This window comes from Branchiostoma belcheri, unplaced genomic scaffold, assembly GCF_001625305.1.
Source record: "Branchiostoma belcheri isolate BF01 breed outbred unplaced genomic scaffold, Haploidv18h27 scaffold14, whole genome shotgun sequence".
Lineage (NCBI taxonomy): Eukaryota > Metazoa > Chordata > Leptocardii > Amphioxiformes > Branchiostomatidae > Branchiostoma > Branchiostoma belcheri.
In genome coordinates, this window is record NW_017802824.1 from 944,258 (window position 1) to 965,225 (window position 20,968).

Genomic DNA, 20,968 nt, shown 5'->3' on the forward strand with positions numbered 1-20,968 from the left:
CCTCCTAGGCCACACCAATTTAATTTGTTGGTTAACGGATTTTTCTAGAAAAGTAATGGAGCTAATAAAAGTAATAAAACTAAAAACAGAATGGCTCAAAAGGAGTCATGAAGGCTGGTTCAAAATTTAAACAATGAATTTTGAACTTTTAATGATACCACTGCATTGAAACATGGAATAACTGTAACAACTAGGAAGAAAAGGACTGTTTTCAGCCGTTCAGTGCAAAATATTAGCATTCTACAGTTGCTTTTGAATTTTTTTTCAGCTCGAAAACTGTATGCATACAAAAAAGGCTAGGGTCGGCATTTTTTCTAGGGTCGGTCAGAAAACAAGAAACACAACAATTCCCAACTAGCAGTGGTGTCAAATGGGTGTCTAGGCCCCAGACAAGGGGTTGAGACATAATTGGTTCGATCCCTGACATCCTTGGCGAGATATTGTATGCTTGGGAAAGGCATTTTACATGACTTTCCTCACTCCACCCTGGTGTAAAATGAGTACCAGACTTTGGTTGGGGAGGGAAAAGGTGGTGGAACAAGAGGAATGGATTCCATGCCTGATACCATGCCCTAGGCACAGTGTACTTAAAACCCAGGCACAGTGTACTAGGCACAGTGTACTAACAACCCACTCCCCCTATGGCATCAAGAAGAATATGAGACTACTCGTTCCCCAACTAGTAACTTTCTTCAACTGTAGAGTCCTCTTTAACACAAGTTTGATATTCTCCAAAACTACATGTATAGCATGTCTGTGTTCCATTGCCTACAGATCCCACGGAAGTCCAAGCTGGCCTATCACAAGAAGCTGCGTGATGACGAAGGCTTCCTCATCAGGCATTTTGCCGGTGCTGTGTGCTACACTACAGTGAGTAATTCTATAGTTTGTAGGACAAGTAAAAGTCGTAGAGCAATTTGAAAGGTTCATGACTTACTGCAAGCTGTTTCATTAATTTGCATTGACAGACAATGCCATTCAGGGCTCTTAATACCACCTTCAGAATTATGCAGGTTCGTGTAGGTAAAATTGCAACTGTGCAGGCATTTCAATATGTTTATTAATTATCTGCAACTAATTAACCTGCATTGCTTTGCCACTACAAATGGGTGTATGTGGATTTTTATTTGCTGTGTTGACTGTTACTACTTATGAAGTATAAAAGAAATAATGGCAAATGGTTTCTGAACAGTTGTGATACATACTTTCAGAATGATGCACGTAAAATTTGTTCAGTTCAGGTAATTTTTAATGCTACACGTACTTCACCAGTACAGGTATGCAGAAAAAAAAGCACTTCGAGCCCTGATGTGCCATGTTTATTCTTATCACAGCATAATTTAGCAGGAATAAAGTTTTCATCCCGTTTTACTTTGAAATTCCCCCAGAAACTGTTCATAGAGAAGAACAATGATGCTCTGCACGACTCGCTGGAGTTCCTTATACAAGAGAGTAAGGACCCCTTCATACAGGACCTGTTTGGGGAGAAGAAGAAGAAGACATCAGGAAAGCTGGGCTTCATCAGTGTGGGCAACAAGTTCAAGGTATATCTCATTTATTTGGCAACTCTACACTCTTAAAATAGATAAACGGAAGACTTTGATGTCATGTATTCTAAACTTCCCAATGTTATCCTACTTCAACTGACTTTGTACATGTATACAAATTCCTCCTTTTTTTCTCTCATTATAGACTCAGTTGGAACAGCTGCTGGATAAACTGAGAAATACGGTAAGGCAAATTTTACACATGTATGTCCTTGAAAATCTCTCATTTTACATGTAATGTTTTTGCTGCAAAGGTAGAATCTTAGGTCAGGTTATCAGTATGCTTTTGAGTGTAGCGTTGATATATTGCTACTGACACCTTTTTCTCCAGGGTTCTGCATTTGTCCGTTGCATCAAGCCCAATCTGAAGATGACCAGCGGCATGTTTGAGGGAGCTCAGATCCTCTCCCAGCTGCAGTGTGCAGGTACGTACAGTTGTGGCCATTGTTTGTTGTGCTTTGTATTTAATGGTTGGTCAGTCAATCACTAAAAAGTTGTTGTTGTAACAGAGTTGTTGTTGTTGTAGCATTTTGTAACAATGTGATGTTGTACCTGCAGGTATGTTTTTTGTGCTGTGTGGGTTCCCCTCCCATGCATAGTTCCAGGATCTGTACAACATGGGCTGGGTTGTTGTAATATATGTAGAGTTGTTGTAACATGGTTGTTACAGTGCTGTTGTTGTACCCACAGGTATGGTGTCTGTACTGGATCTGATGCAGGGTGGGTTCCCCTCCCGTGCCCAGTTCCAGGACCTGTACAACATGTACAAGCAGTACCTACCAGCAGACTTGGCCAGGCTGGACCCCAGGCTCTTCTGTAAGGTGAGGAAGTAAAAAAAAACATATTAAGAGCTTGTTAACATCTAATATCAAATTCTGGTCCAAAGTAACTGCTACAATGGTCTTGCATGCGGTAGGTTTTAAGTCCAACCACTGATATATAAGACTTTAAAAATGGTACATACTGCCTTTTCTGCTTAGCACACATCATGTGGGAAAATGTATGGTAGTAAACACACATCACTACCAGTGGACCAGACCCCTGCTATAGTGATTGTACAACTGTGTGGCCCAAGGGCCAATGAACCGGAGATGGGTGCCACCATTATGTATGGTTGTGGGAATGACTTACAATGTAAAAACTCATATGGAGACTGCTAAAATCGTTTTACACCATGAATCCACCATTAAACTGTGTACACGATGTCATTTAAAACATACACTATATGGGTTAGATGAAAATGTTCTTGTAGGTATAAGAGATTTATAACACATTTTCTTCAATTCTTCCTTACAGGCTCTCTTTAAGGCTTTGGGTCTGAATGAAAATGACTTCAAGTTTGGTCTGACCAAGGTCTTCTTTAGGCCAGGGAAGGTGAGTCAATACATGTTCTATCTAATACATCATCATCTTTTAGAAACAATATTGGGTTTACTTTTTGTATCATGACAAGCAAATTTCTCCCAATGTTTTTGACTGTACTGGAGACTGACATATTTGTTTCAGTTGATTTGACATTATGATGTTTAAAGTTAAAACTCTTGTTCCAACACAAAGAAATTTTTTCACCTAGACCCTTCAACGAATCACTCTGGTCTTCTTCAGTAGACTGACCCAGTGAGACTTGTCACGTGGCTTCTCTGAAATGTGTGATCCACACTGGGTCAAATGTATCAGGTAAACAAAGTTGGCCCCTTTGCGGTCGAGCGATGAAATGAATGATATTTACTTTTCCATCCCTCCCAGTTTGCAGAGTTTGACCAGATTATGAAGTCGGACCCTGAACACTTGGCAGCGCTGGTTGCTAAGGTGAGGAAGTGGCTGCTTCAGTCCCGCTGGAAGAAGGCCCAGTGGTGTACCCTGTCTGTCATCAAACGTAAGGAAAAGCACTTCCATCAAACTACGTAAAGCCATCTAATGCAATTTGTATGTATGTATGTATGTAGACCCATAACCGTGAACGGTCGTAGGGGCATCATGGCAGCCAGCAGCATGTCTGGACTTGCGCCATGATGTTTCAGTAGGCTTATAATCTTGGCGGCGCCTATCTCCTCTCCAATGCAATTTGAGGGCAACAAAAAATACTGAATAAGGATAATTAATAATAGTGACATTTACTGCCATGTCTTAGCCCATTTCATACTTGAACTTTAATTTAAGCGTTTGAAGTAGCCCCAAAGCAAGCTACCCATAATTGTTGGGTACTATCCATACATTGCTGAGACCCTGATACAAAATAAGGAACTGTTTTCCATCAGTGACATCACGTGTTTGCCTCAAAGATATAATGTTAGATATACGTATGCTATGGAAGAGGATGCTACATCAAAAGATGACTATTAGTACATAATTGACTTTGAAATCCAGTTTTGCCACCTTGAAATTGCATTGGATGCCTTTGAACCCAACATGTTGACTTATCCATATTATCATCAAGTACCTCAATCTCATGTTGATTTATCCTCATTCTTTAATGTCAGTGTTTTAGCCAGCATCCGTTTATACTGCTCGTGACAGGCAAACAATTTTGCCCAATCCGTCATCTTTGATGGACAAAAATCAGTGTATAAAGATACAGCAAGAGATGTCATTAAACTAAGCTTTGTCTACCAGCAACATTTGCTCTTCGAAAATGCAGGATATACCATTTTAGAGGGTATACATTTCAAACTTTTCAAAGTCGAGAACATGACACTATACTTGTACACATGACATGTCCTTGGTGCTGAACAGACATCAGTTACAAAAGCTCTTTTAAATTCAGCAGTATTGCAGTCAGTTGCGAAAATGTTGTAAATACATCATATACCATGATCACAGTTATTACAAGAAGAGCAAAATCCTGAGCTGATTTTTGTTTTTGGATGAATATTTCTCTTCAGTGAAGAACAAGATCCTGTACCGCAGAGCTGCTCTCATCAAGATCCAGTCTGGATTCAGGATGATGATCTGCATGAAGAAACACAAACCAAGGTCAGTCTTACATGACATTACCAAGAACTTCTCTGTGGCTGTGTAAGAAAAAATATCATCAAAATTGTGCAGTTGATGCATTGTAAATGATTGTAACATACAGTCAGGTATAATGGTTCCCACAACGCAAAAATACATGTAGGTAGATATATATAAAGGACTGCTTTGTTATTAGAAAAAAAATACCAAAACTTCTGATTAGCCCACTCGATTGTAACACTTAATCAAAGACTTGTGCTATCCCTTATTGTTTATTTTATTGTTTGTTACTCTCTTTATGTAGTTTGCCATACATTGTACCATGTGCAATTGTCGTGCAATACAGATCTTCTTCTTCTATAAAATCATCACACTCTCTGAAAACAGGACTAAAACAACAAATCTGTGTGGTAACAAGTCTATATTAAAAGTATATATTATTATAATACAATACGGCTGGTTACACAAATAACTGTACTGTTGATAGGGTTTTGATTTGCAGGTTTCAACACTTGAACGTGTCATTTCAGAATTGCCGGTATGAAGAAGGTGACAACTCTGAAGACACTTAGTGGCCAGATGCACCAGCTGGGTAGGTAATCAGATTAGACACAAATTAAGTATAGAGGATCGTGATTGGCCAGGGAAATCAAGTTGTTGTCTGTCCAGGGTGCTGATTGGCTAGTTGCATCTAGTTAATGTATGTCTAGGATGCTGATTGGCCAGTTACATAATGATCAAGTTGTAGAGTGCCTGGGATGCTGATTGGCTAGTTACATCAAGTTGTGGAGTGTCTAGGATGCTGATTGGCTAATTACATCAAGTTGTGGAGTGTCTAGGATGCTGATTGGCTAGTTACATCAAGTTGTTGAGTGTCTAGGATGCTGATTGGCTAGATGGTAATAGAAAGTGTCAACTGCTTAAGATGTAACATAGTTCCCAATCTACAGGTTCAGCAGATTGTTTACAGTTCATAAGAATATCTATGATCCGTTTTTATCATACTATGTGTACTTTTTAGTCAACAATCTAAGCAAAGTAACAATTGTTGTTTTTTTTGTTAGTTTCTGCTCTAAAGGAGGACAAGCAGTCATCAGGCAAACAGGTGACAGACCTGGAGGCAGGTATCAATGGACTTGTGAAACAGATCAAGGTAAAGCCACTCTCATATCAGCTATAAATCATCATAACATTGATTTTTTTTATTAACAATAAATTCAGCTCTAACTGATGGAACATATTATGCAAACTATAAGCTAAATGGAGATGACAAAATGGTACAGTAAATCACTTTATGTTCGTGGTAGCAAAAGTTTGCGGTCCGAGAAAAATGGATGTGTTCACGAAACTAAAATTATACAATCGTGTTGGCAGCAGGTGCAGCAAAAAGAAAGTCGGCAAATTGTTTGACCACGGTAATGACAAGTTTGTGGTACAGAAGTGCCCGTGAAAATCATGAATATAGTAAAGTACCACAAAAAAATAGTGATTTACAGTATTCTTTGGGTTATGCACAAATAAATAAATAGAAAAATTATAAGTAAAGTCTTTATGATTTTAGATAAAGATTATCTTCAATAACGTGGATAAGTACAAAATGTTGATGGTTAAACATTTTGTAAATAATGATGGCCTAGTTTGAATCACTTGTTTTTTGTTTGTTAGTTTGTTTGTTTGTTTATTAAGGGATCTCCATTAGTGTTGACAAGACAACCACTACTCTTCTTATATACATGTACTAATCCTCTTATATAAAAACTACTATTTACATTCACTTCTAACTACTTTGAAAGAATGTTCTCTGATTAACATTTACCATTTAATAATAATTCAATAAACAACATTCATCAATCAGTAACCTCATTTAACAGTATTACATTATAAAATGTTAGCCTGAATTAATGTGGAGGGTCTGTGCCAGTAACAGATCAACCTGGCAGGACCTGTGCATGACTGTGGCCGCTATGCATCAGAACATGATGCCTGCGGATGATTGATTGATTGATTGATTGAATTAACATGCTTGTCATCTGTACAGACCACCATGATGACCCGTGAGCAGATTGACAAGGAGTACAACACCCTGTACAACCAGGCCACCCAGCTCATGAAGACACTCGACTCCAAGAAGAAGAAACAGGAGGAGGAGGAACGCATGCGCAAGATTCAGGAGGAGATGGAACGAGAGCGGAAACGTCGCGAGGAAGAAGAACAGAAACGCAAACAGGAGGAGGAGGAGAAGAGACTGTAAGTTCACATGAGTTGCTAAACAGTTAATCACTTTATATTTACGGTAGCAAAATTTCACGATCTGAAATAAATGGACATGGTAGTGGAACGGTGGTGGCAAGTGCAGATTAAGAAAGTCAGGATGTTCACGATATAGAAGTGACCACAGAAACCCTTTTTTAGGTCCATGTCAGTTTTTTTTCTGTCACAGCCTTCTCTAAAATTCTCAGTCATTGAAATCGTACGACAAAGCTACGACAAATTTGATTGTATTGTTGAAAGATCTTGTTCTTTACAGACGTTTAGTGATAGATGCTCAGAGAAAGGGTTACTGAAAAGGCTGTCTTAGGTCCATGTCATTGTTTTTTCTTTCACAGTCTTCTCTAAAATTCTCGAAATCATACAACAAGCTATGACAAATTCGATTGCACCTTTGAAAGGTCTTGTTCTTTATTTACAGATGATTGGAAATGGAATCTAACAGAAAGTGTTACCAAAAAAAGCTGTTTTAGGTCCTTGTCAGTTGTTTTTTTCTGTCACAGCCTTCTCTAAAATCCTACATCATCAAAATCATATGACAAGCCGCAACGAATTTGATTGTACCATTGAAAGGGCTTGTTCTTTACAGACGAGTAGAGATAAAGGCTCAAAGGAAGTGTTACCAAAACGGCAGCTGTTTTTTCTGTCATAGCCTGCTCTAAAATTCGACATCATCAAAATCATACACCGAACAATGACAACTTTGATTGCACCATTTTTTACAGACGATTAGAGATGGAAGCTCAGAGGAAGAAGGAAGAGGAAGAGCAGAAGAGGAGGGAGGAAGAAGAGAAGCGACTACAGAAGGAGATCGAGGAACAGCTGGCAAAGGAGGCTGAGGAAGAAGCAAAGAACCAGGTAAGGCCTTCTTTGAAGAATACAGGAATGTCTGAGGATCTGTACATGGAAGACAGATGCTGGCTAGAACCGTCACCAGATTGGTACCGGTACATATAAAGGCTAAAAGGTTCAGTTCATCCTTATGATGATGCCATGTACTGCCTCCACAAGTTCCTGTCTTGCATGGCGGAGGACAGTTCAACACCCTCCAGACCTATATCCTCTTCGATCCCCTTCTTCAAAGTTAAAGAAGGGCGACCACATCTGTGCTTTTCCTTTGGTGACCTGAGAAGAACCAAACCTGCCATCTCGTTGTGTCGCATGACATGACTGGCCAGTGACAGCCTATGAAGTGACAAATGATCGTTGTACATTGTGGTAACTGTTGATGTTTGTGCGTTTCCTCACTACAGGCTATCCTGGAGCAGGAGCGGCGAGACCGTGAGCTGGCCATGCGTCTGGCCGAGGACGAGGGACAGGAGATCGTGGAGGAACCACAGGAGGCACCGCAGCTCAAGAGGTACAGTCAATCATTAGTAAAATGTTACTGAGATGAGAGAAAATTTATATCTGTATTTTGAATTTGTATGTATTATTATCTATTGTTCAAACTATTATGTACATGTAACTGTAACCACAATGAAATCATTATCTGAATCAAGACCCCTGACTGTCCTCACTTTGACCTCTTAAAAACCGGCTTAAGCGGAAGAGTTTGTACAGTTTCAAGGTCAAGTAAAGGTTGAAAAAAAATCATGGCTGGGTTATATGGGTTCAGAATGGCCTAGGGTTGAGCATGTACAAAATGTACTTCATGTCACTCTAGGTTCACTTGGTGTGAAATGATAGACAGTAAGTACAGAATAATTTCAGAAGAGGGTGAAAGATTCCATGTATATACACAGAATGGCTGAAAGGTAGATAGCTGAGTTGTAATAATGGCCTGTTTGTGTGATATTTTACTGCATTGAGCACTGAGAGGCTTTTAGATATTGAATATTGTATTTTTCACACTATACCCTCTACTCTCTGAACTTTACATACATATCATACATGTCATTTAACAATTCTAACAATTTCTTTCACACTTACTTTTAATACAGCATTTGTTTTCTTTCACATTTTGAATTGTCTCTATTTTTGCTGAAGATATTTCAGTGACAGTGTCACCTGGAAAATATTACACAAAACATTCAGAATTCAGAATGGCCTAGGGTTGAGCATGTACAAAATGTACTTCATGTCACTCTAGGTTCACTTGGTGTGAAATGATAGACAGTAATTGCCCAGACGACTGATAATTTGATCCAATACTTCCGCAGAACATGTACATATAATTTTGGTTTTCATCAATGTGACAGCAAAACCTCACATCAATTTTGAATTTATGGAATGTCATCTTTTGTTAAGTACATAACTGTTACAGTTTTCTGCAGAAATATTCCAGGAGGATATCTCATAGCAAGACACGAAATTACCTTTTTTTGTTTGTTTATTTGTTTATGTAATTTGTTTATTTGTCAGCACGCCCACCCCTGCACCCCGTGCCGTTCAGGCCGCGGCTGAAGCCTTCCAGGAGGCAGCCCAACCCGCTCAGGACGAGTATGACCTTCAGAATCTCAGACGACCTTGAACAATCAATCAAAACTCCAATTTCCAATATCAGCAATTGTCACTAATACAAATGATTTCGGGCACCTTTTCCATATTTCCTTTTTCCTTAAAGGTTTTCAAGATTTTTTTGCACTTTAAATATGATTTTTTTTAACACAAATCATCACAGGATTTAATTTTTGCACACCATTCTTGTAACTTGAATACTTAATGATTGATCTGCTATGTCTTGATTTTTCCAGGAATCTCCTTCCCAACGGCAGACCCCAATCACTGGCTCTGCAGACTAACCAATCACAATCCGTCAAGTATACACACTTTTCATAATTCCAACCAATCACATTTCACCACCAACTTCACACTAACCAATCAGAATCATGTGTGACACCCAATCACAATACATGCATCTTGCTCGACACAATGTGTACCTAAATAACAGTAATTTTACTTGTTGTGAGAGAAAGTTAATGCTTGTGATCATCCTTTGTTGTAATTTTGCACTTTCTTTGCTTTCAGTTTCAGGAGACAGGAATGCATTTTGACGATCAGACAACAGTGCATATTGTTATTGCTTTTTCAACTGCTTTGTGTTGTCAACAACCTTGTTTCATGTAGCAGCCAAGCATGTCCAAATCCACCTTGAATGGTTGATATAAAGTTCAATTGAATATGTCTATATGTTACTAAGTCTTTCAGACGTATAGTGGCATTCAGCAACTGTGCATTTACAACTGAGGCCACACCAATTTAATTTCTTGGTTAACGGATTTTTCTAGAAAAGTAATGGAGCGGGCAGGCAAAAAAAAAAAAACTAAAAACAGGCCTAGGCATCCTATTATGGCCCAAAATGGTACAATAGGAGCCATGAAGTCAACACACCAGGCTGGTTTAAAATTTAAACAATGAATTTTGAACTTTTAACAATACCACTGCTGTAACAACTAGGAAGAAAAGGACTGTTTTCAACTGTTCAGGACAAAATATGAGCATTTTGCAGTTGATTCTGAATTTTTTTTTTCAAATCAGAAAAAAATGAAGTGGGCGAATCTGTTAACCAAGAAATTAAATTGATGTGGCCTGAAGGCTGGTAATATTTTCCTGAGTTCTGAAGGACAGGAAAACTCTCAGCTCTAAGACCGTACATGACTTTGTGACTTTATATCATGTCCACAGGGCTGTTGCCACCAAGCAGGGTTCTAAGAAGTATGAGCTGAGCAAGTGGAAGTACGCAGAGCTGCGAGATGCCATCAACACGTCTTGTGGTCAGTAGATACCTTTCTTGTGTATTAGATATGACCTGTACTTATTGTAACAGTTTTTTTTCATCTTCAGTTATCATTGAAGTTTATCTGTGTTTGTAGTAATTCTAGTACAATGCTGAACTTTATTCCATTACACACGAGTAAACAAGGATCAAATTTTTAGACTCTGTGGTATAAAGGAGGCCATACATGTATATCAATCAAGGCACTCCAGCTTGTGTTGGAATGAAGTTCAGCATTGTGTACTATACATGTACATCTTTTTAATTATTAACATTAGGTCATTTTGATAGTAATAATGATTATAAAAACCAATTAACGTTACAGAATACTCTGACTAAAACTATCCCTTTTTCGTCATAGATGTTGAACTGCTGGAGGCTTGTCGTGAGGAGTTCCACCGCCGTCTGAAGGTGTACCACGCCTGGAAAACCAAGAACAAGAAACGCACTGCCGGCACCGAGGACGAGCGCGCTCCCGATTCAGTCATGCAAGGTTTGTCGAGAGTTTTTATCTCCCCAAAACAAGTTTACACTTCTTTAGAATGTTACAGTTCACTTAATGTTCACGGTAGCAAAATTTGTGGTCTGAGAGAAATAGACATGTTCGCGGAACTACATGTATATGGTCACGGTGGTGGCGGGTGCAGGAAAAAGAAAATGGTGAATTGTCTGTTCACGGTAATGACAAGTTTGTGGTACAGAGGTGACCGCAAAACGGCAAACATAAAAGTACCGCTAATAAATTGTGAACTACAGTATGTTTCAACTTTTATTCAGTGCTAGGCCACACCAAAGCAAGAAATTATTGGTTCTTGAGGTCAACATACCAGACTGACTTGTAATTGAAACAATGAATTTTAAACTTTTAATCAAACAGTGCATTGATAGAAGACAAAACTGTGACAACTATAGGAAGAGAAGGGACTTATTTCAACTGTTCAAAGCATGAGCGCATTTTGGAATTGATTCAGAACCTGATTTTTATTGTTGCTTTTTTGCAAATCAGAAAAAAATTAAGCTGATGAATCCGAGAACTGATCGATTAAATTGGTGTGGCCTTATTTTCTGCAAAATATCTTTCTATGAACATGTTATTCCCCAACTTCATCTTCAAGTTGACAATACAATCAAGTAGAATCAGGAACACCAACCACTTCTGAATCTGTCAAAAATTGCAGTTTCCAAATCAAACTTTCTTCCACATTTTTACGATTCCAACATCTCAACCTGTCTTCCCTCTCCTTACAGATGAGGATGTAGATTTGTATGTTAGAACCGATCGTGAGTATTGCTCTACATTTGGGTGCTTTCACCGTCCAAGCCAGGGTCACCTTCTGATGCTATCAATGGGCAAACTTGTGCACACTAACCATCAACACTTTTCTGTAACTTTTTTTTCCAGTTCTTCTTTTTTTCCAGTTGAATAACAACAAGTTGTTTTATTTTCAGCTGCACTATTTGATTCAAGGTGTTTGTTTTTATGGTTGTTTAACAACTACTAACTGCTGGTTATATGCATGGCAGGTGGTAACTACATGTAGGTGTTTGTAATTGTAATTACTGAATAGGCCATGTTGATTAGATAATATGGATGACGCATAATTTTCGTCCCTTTCCAAAATAGTTTTTAGGCCGTACTGTAAATTGTACAAAGCAGCTGCAAAATGAGGAAATATATGCCGTAAATTACAAAAAGAAATATTGGAAAACAATTATACTAAATTCATTCAATGCAAAAAATCAAGGAAAAGAAGAAAATGTGAAGAAATGAAAATGAAGAGCCTATTATTTGCCATAACATACTCTGTGTGTTTAGTCATTTGTTCAACCTTCATGACCACGTAGATTTCATAATGAAGGAAACCTTTTTTTTCCAAATTTGTTTTATTCGCACACTCGCATCAGCTTTGGGGTTCCCAGAGGATGTCATCCATATTACATATTAATCAAATCAACATGGCCTTATGTATATCTTGGGAATGGTTGGTTGCAAGGTTGGTGATATGGTAAAGGGAAAGATATCTCGATTCAGTTACCAGATGCAGGGCTCAAAATACTTTTTTCTACATACCTACACTGGTGCAATGGTGCATATACTGGGAGGTTGATCTGTGAAACCTGCACCATTGCAATCAATCAGTTAGGTATGCCAAAAAACAGTTACTCAAGCAACTGGATATGATTTTGAAAACGTCAGACGTTTCAACTAGTATCCACTAGCTTTCGTCAGTGACTGAGAGACCAGAGGGGAAAGCAGGTTTATATACACAACCTGTTGATTGATATGCAAATAAAGTGAAGACAAATTTTTTTGGTAAGTCGAAAGGGAACAAAAGTCAGACAAGTCAAGACAAGATGATGCAAATTAGTCTGAAAGCTCCTGTTATACAGGACAGGAGCTTAAGTGTTGTCTGTCCTCGGGGCTGGGAGTGCCAAATCCCAAGTGCCGGAAAGATCGACCCGTAGCCCCCCTTCCCTGTTGAGGGTGGGGTTGTACATTCTTTCATATATTGCCTCTTTAACACCCCGTTCCCACCAGCGTGTTTTGCGGTCTAAGACATCCGTGGACTCGAGTTTGAAAGAGTGACCCTGGTTGTGTTGTAGGTGGTGGAAAATAGCTGAGGAGTAGCCGTTGGCACTAGGTCGGCAATGTTCTTTGTACCTTACTTTAAGCGGTCGACTTGTCTCTCCGATGTAGGTGTTGTTACAATTGGGCTCCTCACATTTGAGTCTGTAAATAACATTCGCCTTGGTACCCTTGTGAGGTCGGTCCTTAGGGTGTACCAGTCTTTGTCTGAGGGTTGAGTGAGGTTTGAAGTTAGTGGCTATGTTGAAGTTTTGGAAGATCCGTCGGAGTTTCTCAGATACTCCTTGGACATACGGAATAGTGATGTTGGCCTTGTTTTTGTTGGTCAATGGTTTGCACTTCTGGGTTTTCTTAGACTGATCTGAAGGTTTGAGCGCTTTGTTGAAAGTCCAGTTTTGGTAGCCACATTTAGCCAGGGCACCTCGGAGGTGTCTATGTTCGTCCGTTTTGGCTTGGTCTGAAGTGACAATGTTGTCTGCACGATGGAAGAGAGTTTTGATCACTGCTAGTTTGTGTTCCAAAGGGTGGTGGGAATCAAAGGCCAGGTACTGATCAGTGTGGGTTGGTTTCCTGTACACTTCGAAACGAAGGTTACTATCTTCCTCTACGATAGTTTTGGTGTCTAGGAAAGGGAGCATGTTGTCATGGCTTGGCTCCTGTGTGAACTTGATGTTGTCATCTATCTGGTTGATGTGGTCAAAGAAGTCAGCAGCTACCCTCTTTTTCAATCTGCACCAAGTGTCATCTACATATCGAAACCAGTTGGCCGGGGGAGTGTCATTGAAAGTGCTGAGGGCTTTGTTTTCAAACTTCTCCATGTACAGGTTTACAACAATTGGTGAGACTGGTGATCCCATAGCACAGCCGTGCATTTGTTGGTAGAACTGTCCTTTGTAGGTAAAGTATGTGCATCCTAAGCAGAGTTCTAGTAGCTCACAAACTTGGTCAACGGATAGGTTGGTTCTATCTGCAAGTGTATCATCGGCTTCCAAGGCTTCCTTGACTACTGACACTGCTTCCTTGGGTGGTATGGAGGTGAAAAGTGAGCACACGTCATACGAAGTGATGGGGCTACGGGTCGATCTTTCCGGCACTTGGGATTTGGCACTCCCAGCCCCGAGGACAGACAACACTTAAGCTCCTGTCCTGTATAACAGGAGCTTTCAGACTAATTTGCATCATCTTGTCTTGACTTGTCTGACTTTTGTTCCCTTTTTCGACTTCCAAAAAAAATTTGTCTTCACTTTATTTGCATATCAATCAACAGGTTGTGTATATAAACCTGCTTTCCCCTCTGGTCTCTCAGTCACTGACGAAAGCTAGTGGATACTAGCTGAAACGTCTGACGTTTTCAAAATCATATCCAGTTGCTTGAGTAACTGTTTTTTGGCATATCGTATTACCTGGATGTCTAACCTTCATCGACGAATCAGTTAGGTAATTGTCACTGTTTGGGACTGGTAGGTTGCTTGATTAGTTAGGCAGTTATTGCATTGTTCAGAAGTTAGGCAAATTGACTGTTTCAATGAGTCGAGAATATCATTATCAGGGTTTCCAGGTTTGGATTCCAGGCTCATTACTGTGTATTATGCTGTCGTGCAGGTAGCATATACTGGCCTTGACATCATGCAAATGTACGTTGCAATTGTCGTGTAGGGTTTTCAACTTATTCAGTAGCATATCATTGCTCAGGGTATGGAATCAGTACAACTGTAATTACCTTCGCCAAGAAGGTTATGTTTTCAGGGGCGTTCGTGTATGTGTGTGTGTGTGTGTGTGTCTGTCTGTCTGTCTGTCAACACGATAACTTGAGAAGGCCTTGATGGATTGTCTTGATACTTGGTAGGTGGGTAGGTCTTGATGAGACCTCAAAATGATTAGATTTTGGGCCCCCTAGCGGCTTGTTATGGTACTGCAGCTGAACTTCCGGTTTTGATATCTCATGATCTAGACATGCTATGGTGATGAAATTTACATGGTAGGTAGCTCTTGTGCTGGGGAAGAAGTGATGTGAGTTTAGGCCCCCTAGCGGCTTGCTCTGGAACTGCAGCCATATATTCTTGAAAATATTCAAAAGGGGATAACTCAAGAACCGGTTCACGGATCGTCGTGATTTTTGGTATGTAGGTAGCTTACGTGATCCTTCATATGATTATGTAACAATTATACAAATATGGATATAATTTGCATAATTTATGGGGAAATTCTATAAATCAGCTGCATTCCATGATAGGACAATTAAAGCTTGTGACATTGGTAATTTACAACGAGAGAAAAACAGGAAGATATTGATTATGTTAATAATGACCTAATTTGCATAATTGATGAGAAAATTTTATAATTATGTAATGATAACTGCCTGGAATTTCATACTTGTGGTATTTGAAAGTTAAATTGAGGTGAACATCATTAAAGATAATTTATTCAAATCAGGACCTCATTTGCATAATTTATTAGGAAATACTAGAATGCATTGTTTGTTAATATAAGACTGTTTTTTTTTGGTTGAGATTATGATAAAATGATATAATTCATGAAAATTAGGTTCCTATTTCTTAAATCAGGGGGGAATAATCCAATCTATAATTTGTCAGTCATAAAGATTAACATCATTTGGCGAAGGTATGAGATCGGGGAACTCTAGTTCACTTTATGTTTGCGTTAGCAAAAATTCACAGTCTGAGAAAAATTGAGGTGTTCATGGAACCATAATATGTTCACGGTGGCGACAGGTGCAGAAAAAAAGAAACTCGATAAATGACGTACTTGTTAACGGTAATGATGAAAAAGTTCACGATACAGAGGTGATCACAAAAACCGCAAATATTAAAGACATCAATGCAGTTTTTAGGGCTCAGAAACCCGATTTTTCAAAGACAATATTCTAGTCACTTATTTACATACTCAGTTGAAACAACACTGGCCCAATGTATATTGACATTGATGGAGCAAAAATTCCCCAAACCCTGACAGAAAATGGTTACTGGAAGGGCCCTGGGCTGATTTTTAGGGTACCACCCAGAAAATAAAGGACTCATCTTGGGGCTTGTTTCTGCAGTGTTGAATACCCTAAGTATGATATACTAATTGAAATGTGCTAACGTGAAACAGTATGTGTCAATATCATAAAGAGTGCCTTATTCAGAATATTTTCAGTTTTGCTGCTCTGAAATCACATTGAATGCCTTTAAAGTACCACGAAAAAAATCATGATTTACAGTATTCTGTAGCATATCATTTATACACAGGCTATGGATGACTACAGTAACGGAAGTTGTGGTCCTAATTTCTTGTATTACGTTACTAGTGGTTATTTTTACGGCCCCCGCGCTATCCCCCACGAGTATGAAATCACCCAGCCGTCACTCATTAGCACCAATAAACCACCCGCTTACATTTTACGACCCCCACCACTTAGCCGTGCGGCTGACAAGAGCATGTGCGGACTTGAATATTTCATGAAGCGTGCAATTTGATGATTCCGTTAAAGGCAGACCATCAGCGATGATCCAGATTGAACAGACATTTGTTGCATAAGGAGAGGGATCAACATTTATATAGGGATGGAAATACCAGGTTCTTATGCACTTTACTTTAGTACAGATAACATTGGGGCCGTGTAGGTATTTCTGATGTCTACCTGCACTGGTCCATGTACTGGGTATATGCAGGTTAGTGCAGGTAAAATTGGAGCTGTGCAGGTATTTCTGATGTCTACCTGCACCTAACCTGCACTGGTCCATGTACTGGGTATATGCAGGTTAGTGCAGGTAAAATTGGAGCTGTGCAGGTATTTCTGATGTCTACCTGCACCTAACCTGCACTGGTCCATGTACTGGGTATATGCAGGTTAGTGCAGGTAAAATTGGAGCTGTGCAGGTATTTCTGATGTCTACCTGCACCTAACCTGCACTGGTCCATGTACTGGGTATATGCAGGTTAGTGCAGGTAAAATTGGAGCTGTGCAGGTATTTCTGATGTCTGCCTGCACTGGGCCATGTCCTGGGTTTATAAATATAATCATGTATATGTGCTTATTTGCTGCATTGACTGTTACGACCTAATAAAAAGTGAATTTTAAAAGAAATAATAGCAATCATTTCTGAACAATTTATAGTATATATGATCCATTCTTCTCAAAGTATGAGTGGTGCAGGTAAATTTTGTCTGGTGCAGGTAATTTTCAATGTGCAGATATGCAGAAAAAGTATTTTGGACTCAGGTTGTGGGATGGAATACCTCACACTAATAATAGGGAAGGCCATGCAAACTTGATTTTTATGGATAACATCTCTGCTTGATTTGGGACTATTATACAAAATGAGCTCTTGGTAAATGTAGTAGGACTTATTACAGAAAACATGCTACAGTGTACTTTTACTTGAGTCTGACATATAACAGAAAATGAGCTATCTATCTATAGTAAGCCTTTTAAATGTACCAGTAGTTGAAAGAAAAGTTCATGAATGAAAAGCAAAAGAGACACAACATGACAACTATTTCCCTGCACACCAGCCAGCAACCAGATTACAACTCCTGATACTGTCCTAACTCTTATGGTATCTGGAAACAAAACCAACAAATTTTCTTGTAGCCACTTAGTAATATTAGTAGGCAAGTCACAGCCCTGAGTTGTTAAGTTCAGAACTGTAAATGTGCAGATGCTGAAATCTGTCTGGGAGTTTTTGGACTCTGACCAAGTGGGTATTTTACCAAAGTAGGTCATTGGGACACTGACAGATTTCTCTTGCCCTTCCCCAGCCTTTATTGAGCTAACAGGGCTGCTGGCTGATGTCCAGACCTCTGAAATTACTCTCTCACTTTATCTGTCTGCAGCTGTTGTCTCGGGGAAAATTTATCACATGTACGCTGTAGGACGAACATTGAATATATATTTTCTGCTGACAGCAGGTTGTCAATTACAGTTGTGAGTCTCCAAAGGGGTTTCCAAGGTCTCTCACAAGGGTGTCTGTCTTCCCCACACAACCTTAGCAAGCCAGAAGGAATTATGCTCAATTAGTTTCAAGAAGTGTCCCGCTCGATATGTTCTTTGGGCCAAATGAGTCCATTTTACTTGCTGTGTGACTGGCTGTTCCTTAAGCAATTACCAAGTGTCTTTAAGGTCTCATTCATGTATTACTCCGAGTGTACCCCCTAAAAGAGTACCAAGTCAAAAACTAAACGGCTGTATGAACGCGTGTTTTTATTGGTGAGAATTTTCCCTTTAGCCATCCCAACTGATGTAAAACGTCAAAGCGGTGAAAGCTTGTTTGTAACTGATGAAATTAGGACGTAATTGTCGGCAGCCGCGCGCTAGGTCGGACGTGCACAGTCCATTGTTGTGAGTTGTGCGGTCGTAGGTTTGCAGCGCGGGAGGGCCTCTTGCGGACAGCTGCTAAGTGCAGTTTGTGATTCCCATAAAAGGGGATCGTGTGTATAGAAGTCGTTGGCCATTTTTTTATGAGACGTAGAGTAAGTGTGCTCAACATAGCATGACAGATATCAATTGATTTAATGTAGGATCATAGGGAACACGGTCTCGTAAGTCACTCATTAATGCATGGTTTCTAATGTATGGAAAAAACTCATGAATGAGACCTTAAGTAATCTATCGATCTGTCGGATGTAGGACAGGCTTGTCTAAGGGGATCAAGGGACACCTAAACTATTTCAAGGTGACTTAGGCCACACCAATTTAATTTCTTGGTTAACGGATTTTTCTAGAAAAATAAGGGAGCGGGCGGGCGGGCGAAAAAAAAATAAAAATGAATGCCTAGGCATCCTATTATGGCCCAAAATGGTACGATAGGAGCCATGAAGTCAACACACCAGGCTGGTTCAAAATTCAAACAATGAATTTTGAACTTTTAATGAACTTTTACCACTGCATTGAAAGATGGAATAACTAATGACTAGGAAGAAAAGGACTGTTTTCAACTGTTCAGGGCAAAATATTTTGCAGTTGATTCTGAATTTTTTTTTTTGCAAATCAGAAAAAAAATGAAGCAGTCGAATCCGTTAACCAAGAAATTGAATTGGTGTGACCTTAGGCTTCTATGTTAGTTATAGGATAAGCCTTATTTCTTGGATCACCGAGGAACAGATATAGCGGTTGAGACAGATAACCACAACCGAGGAATCAAACCTTACAATCAGTGGACTGCTCAGAGCTCACTTTTATCATCAAACTTCTCCATACATCTTCCTGAAACATCAGAAAGAAAAAACTCATTTGTTCTGTTTGATAACAATGAAGAACACATAGCCCTTTTTCCTATGATCATAAGGCAGCCAATGCAATTTCAGGGAACCAAAAGAAAAAAATATTCTGGATGAGGAAATCTGTCTGATGTTGACATTCGCTGCCAATATAAGCTCATTTTCATCATTTATACTAAGTTTTGAGGCATATGAAATAGCCCCAAAACAAGCTATGCGAGAGGTCTCTTTATGTTTAGGGTACCACCCATAACTAGCTAGAACCAGCCGACAATACAAAACAAGCATATGGGATAGGATTGATTCAACTCACTACATTAAAAGAAAGACCAGAAGATTAGTTTGAAAATCCGGTTTTGTCGGCCTGAAATTGCATTGGATGGCTTTAACTGTAGTCTCACTGATGAGCAAATGCATTTTTTTTCTAATTCTGTATATGAACAGCATTTTGCTCAGTCTGTGCAGTTGTAGGCTGATGTCATCGCAGGTGGTTCCTAATCCATCCACACATCTCCATATAAGGGAGAAAGTCACGAGAAACCACCCTCACCCATTCTTCAAATAAGGCCATGCCAACACCTCAAGAGAAATTCCATCAAGTTCCCTGTGTGAAACTATCCCTCTGTCCTTAGTGCCAAATTGCGGAAATCCTGATGTGACTGAGATAAATCTGTCAGGTCAAGTTCACAACTGCCTCGCATCTATCTCTGGAACTTTCCTCCCGGTACCGCCACCCAACATCTGTCTGTTAGATCTGAAGCCCTACCGCTGGCACCAACTGTCTTCTCCGCAGCTTCCTCCGTCTGACAACCAGCAGTCCGCATTAGGTCGTGGTCGGGACGATAGAGAATGGCGCAATTTAAAAACGGGGAAAACAGGTGCCGTTTTGCATGCATGGGAAAGCTGACATGTCCCAGACACATCCATCAGTGGTTATACCCCTTTGCTGCAGGACCATTACTAGAAAGTCAGCTTCACTTTGTGCATACCAAGTATCACCTTACCCTGGCCCGGACCCAAGTTTCCTGCCAGCTTCTCTATACATATCAATACTTCCTGGCTGTCATATATCTCTGCATGCAAATACGCCAGACATCCATAACTGTTCCAGCCTCAAAAGTCTATTAAATTTAATTTTCTATTAAAAAAAAATGAGCTACCTGCAGTATGTAAAATTCCACTGTGCACATTCGTAGCTTTTTAACTTTCATTTCTCTATACATATCAATACTTTTTGGGTTTCATATATCTCTGCATGAAAATATGCCAGATATCCATAACTGTTTCAGCCTCAAAAGTGTATTAGATTTAATTTTCTATAAAAAAATTGAGCTACCTGCAGTATGTAAAATTCCACTGTGCACATTCATAACTTTGTAAATTTAAGTTTTCTATAGATATTAATACTTTCCGGGTTTCATATATCTATGCATGCTAATACGCCAGACATACATAACTATTCCAGCCTCAAAAGTCTACAAATTCTTCTTACATTAATTTTCCGCATGAAGTACTTGTAGTATGATGTAAAATTCCACTGTGCACATTCATAACTTTATAACTTTCAGTTACTAGTACACGATTGCATATACATGTAAACTATGATGATGATGATGATTTTTATAGATCTTGTATCTTTTATCACCCATATATCCTATACTCTTGCATAAACTCAGT

General features: G+C 39.4%; 1 protein-coding gene across 1 annotated transcript in view; it reads left to right on the plus strand.

Annotated features, from left to right (window-relative positions):
- Nucleotides 1-20,968, plus strand: part of LOC109464671 (unconventional myosin-VI-like) — a 54,079-nt gene that overhangs the window by 27,289 nt on the left and 5,822 nt on the right. The window contains exons 16-31 of the mRNA XM_019761712.1: nt 775-870; nt 1,389-1,544; nt 1,693-1,731; nt 1,879-1,972; nt 2,238-2,368; nt 2,844-2,921; nt 3,294-3,423; nt 4,430-4,520; nt 5,030-5,091; nt 5,564-5,652; nt 6,538-6,746; nt 7,493-7,625; nt 8,021-8,127; nt 10,395-10,483; nt 10,847-10,978; nt 11,734-11,766. Coding sequence (XP_019617271.1) covers nt 775-870; nt 1,389-1,544; nt 1,693-1,731; nt 1,879-1,972; nt 2,238-2,368; nt 2,844-2,921; nt 3,294-3,423; nt 4,430-4,520; nt 5,030-5,091; nt 5,564-5,652; nt 6,538-6,746; nt 7,493-7,625; nt 8,021-8,127; nt 10,395-10,483; nt 10,847-10,978; nt 11,734-11,766 — 1,669 coding nt within the window. The remainder of the gene's footprint in view (nt 1-774; nt 871-1,388; nt 1,545-1,692; nt 1,732-1,878; nt 1,973-2,237; nt 2,369-2,843; nt 2,922-3,293; nt 3,424-4,429; nt 4,521-5,029; nt 5,092-5,563; nt 5,653-6,537; nt 6,747-7,492; nt 7,626-8,020; nt 8,128-10,394; nt 10,484-10,846; nt 10,979-11,733; nt 11,767-20,968) is intronic.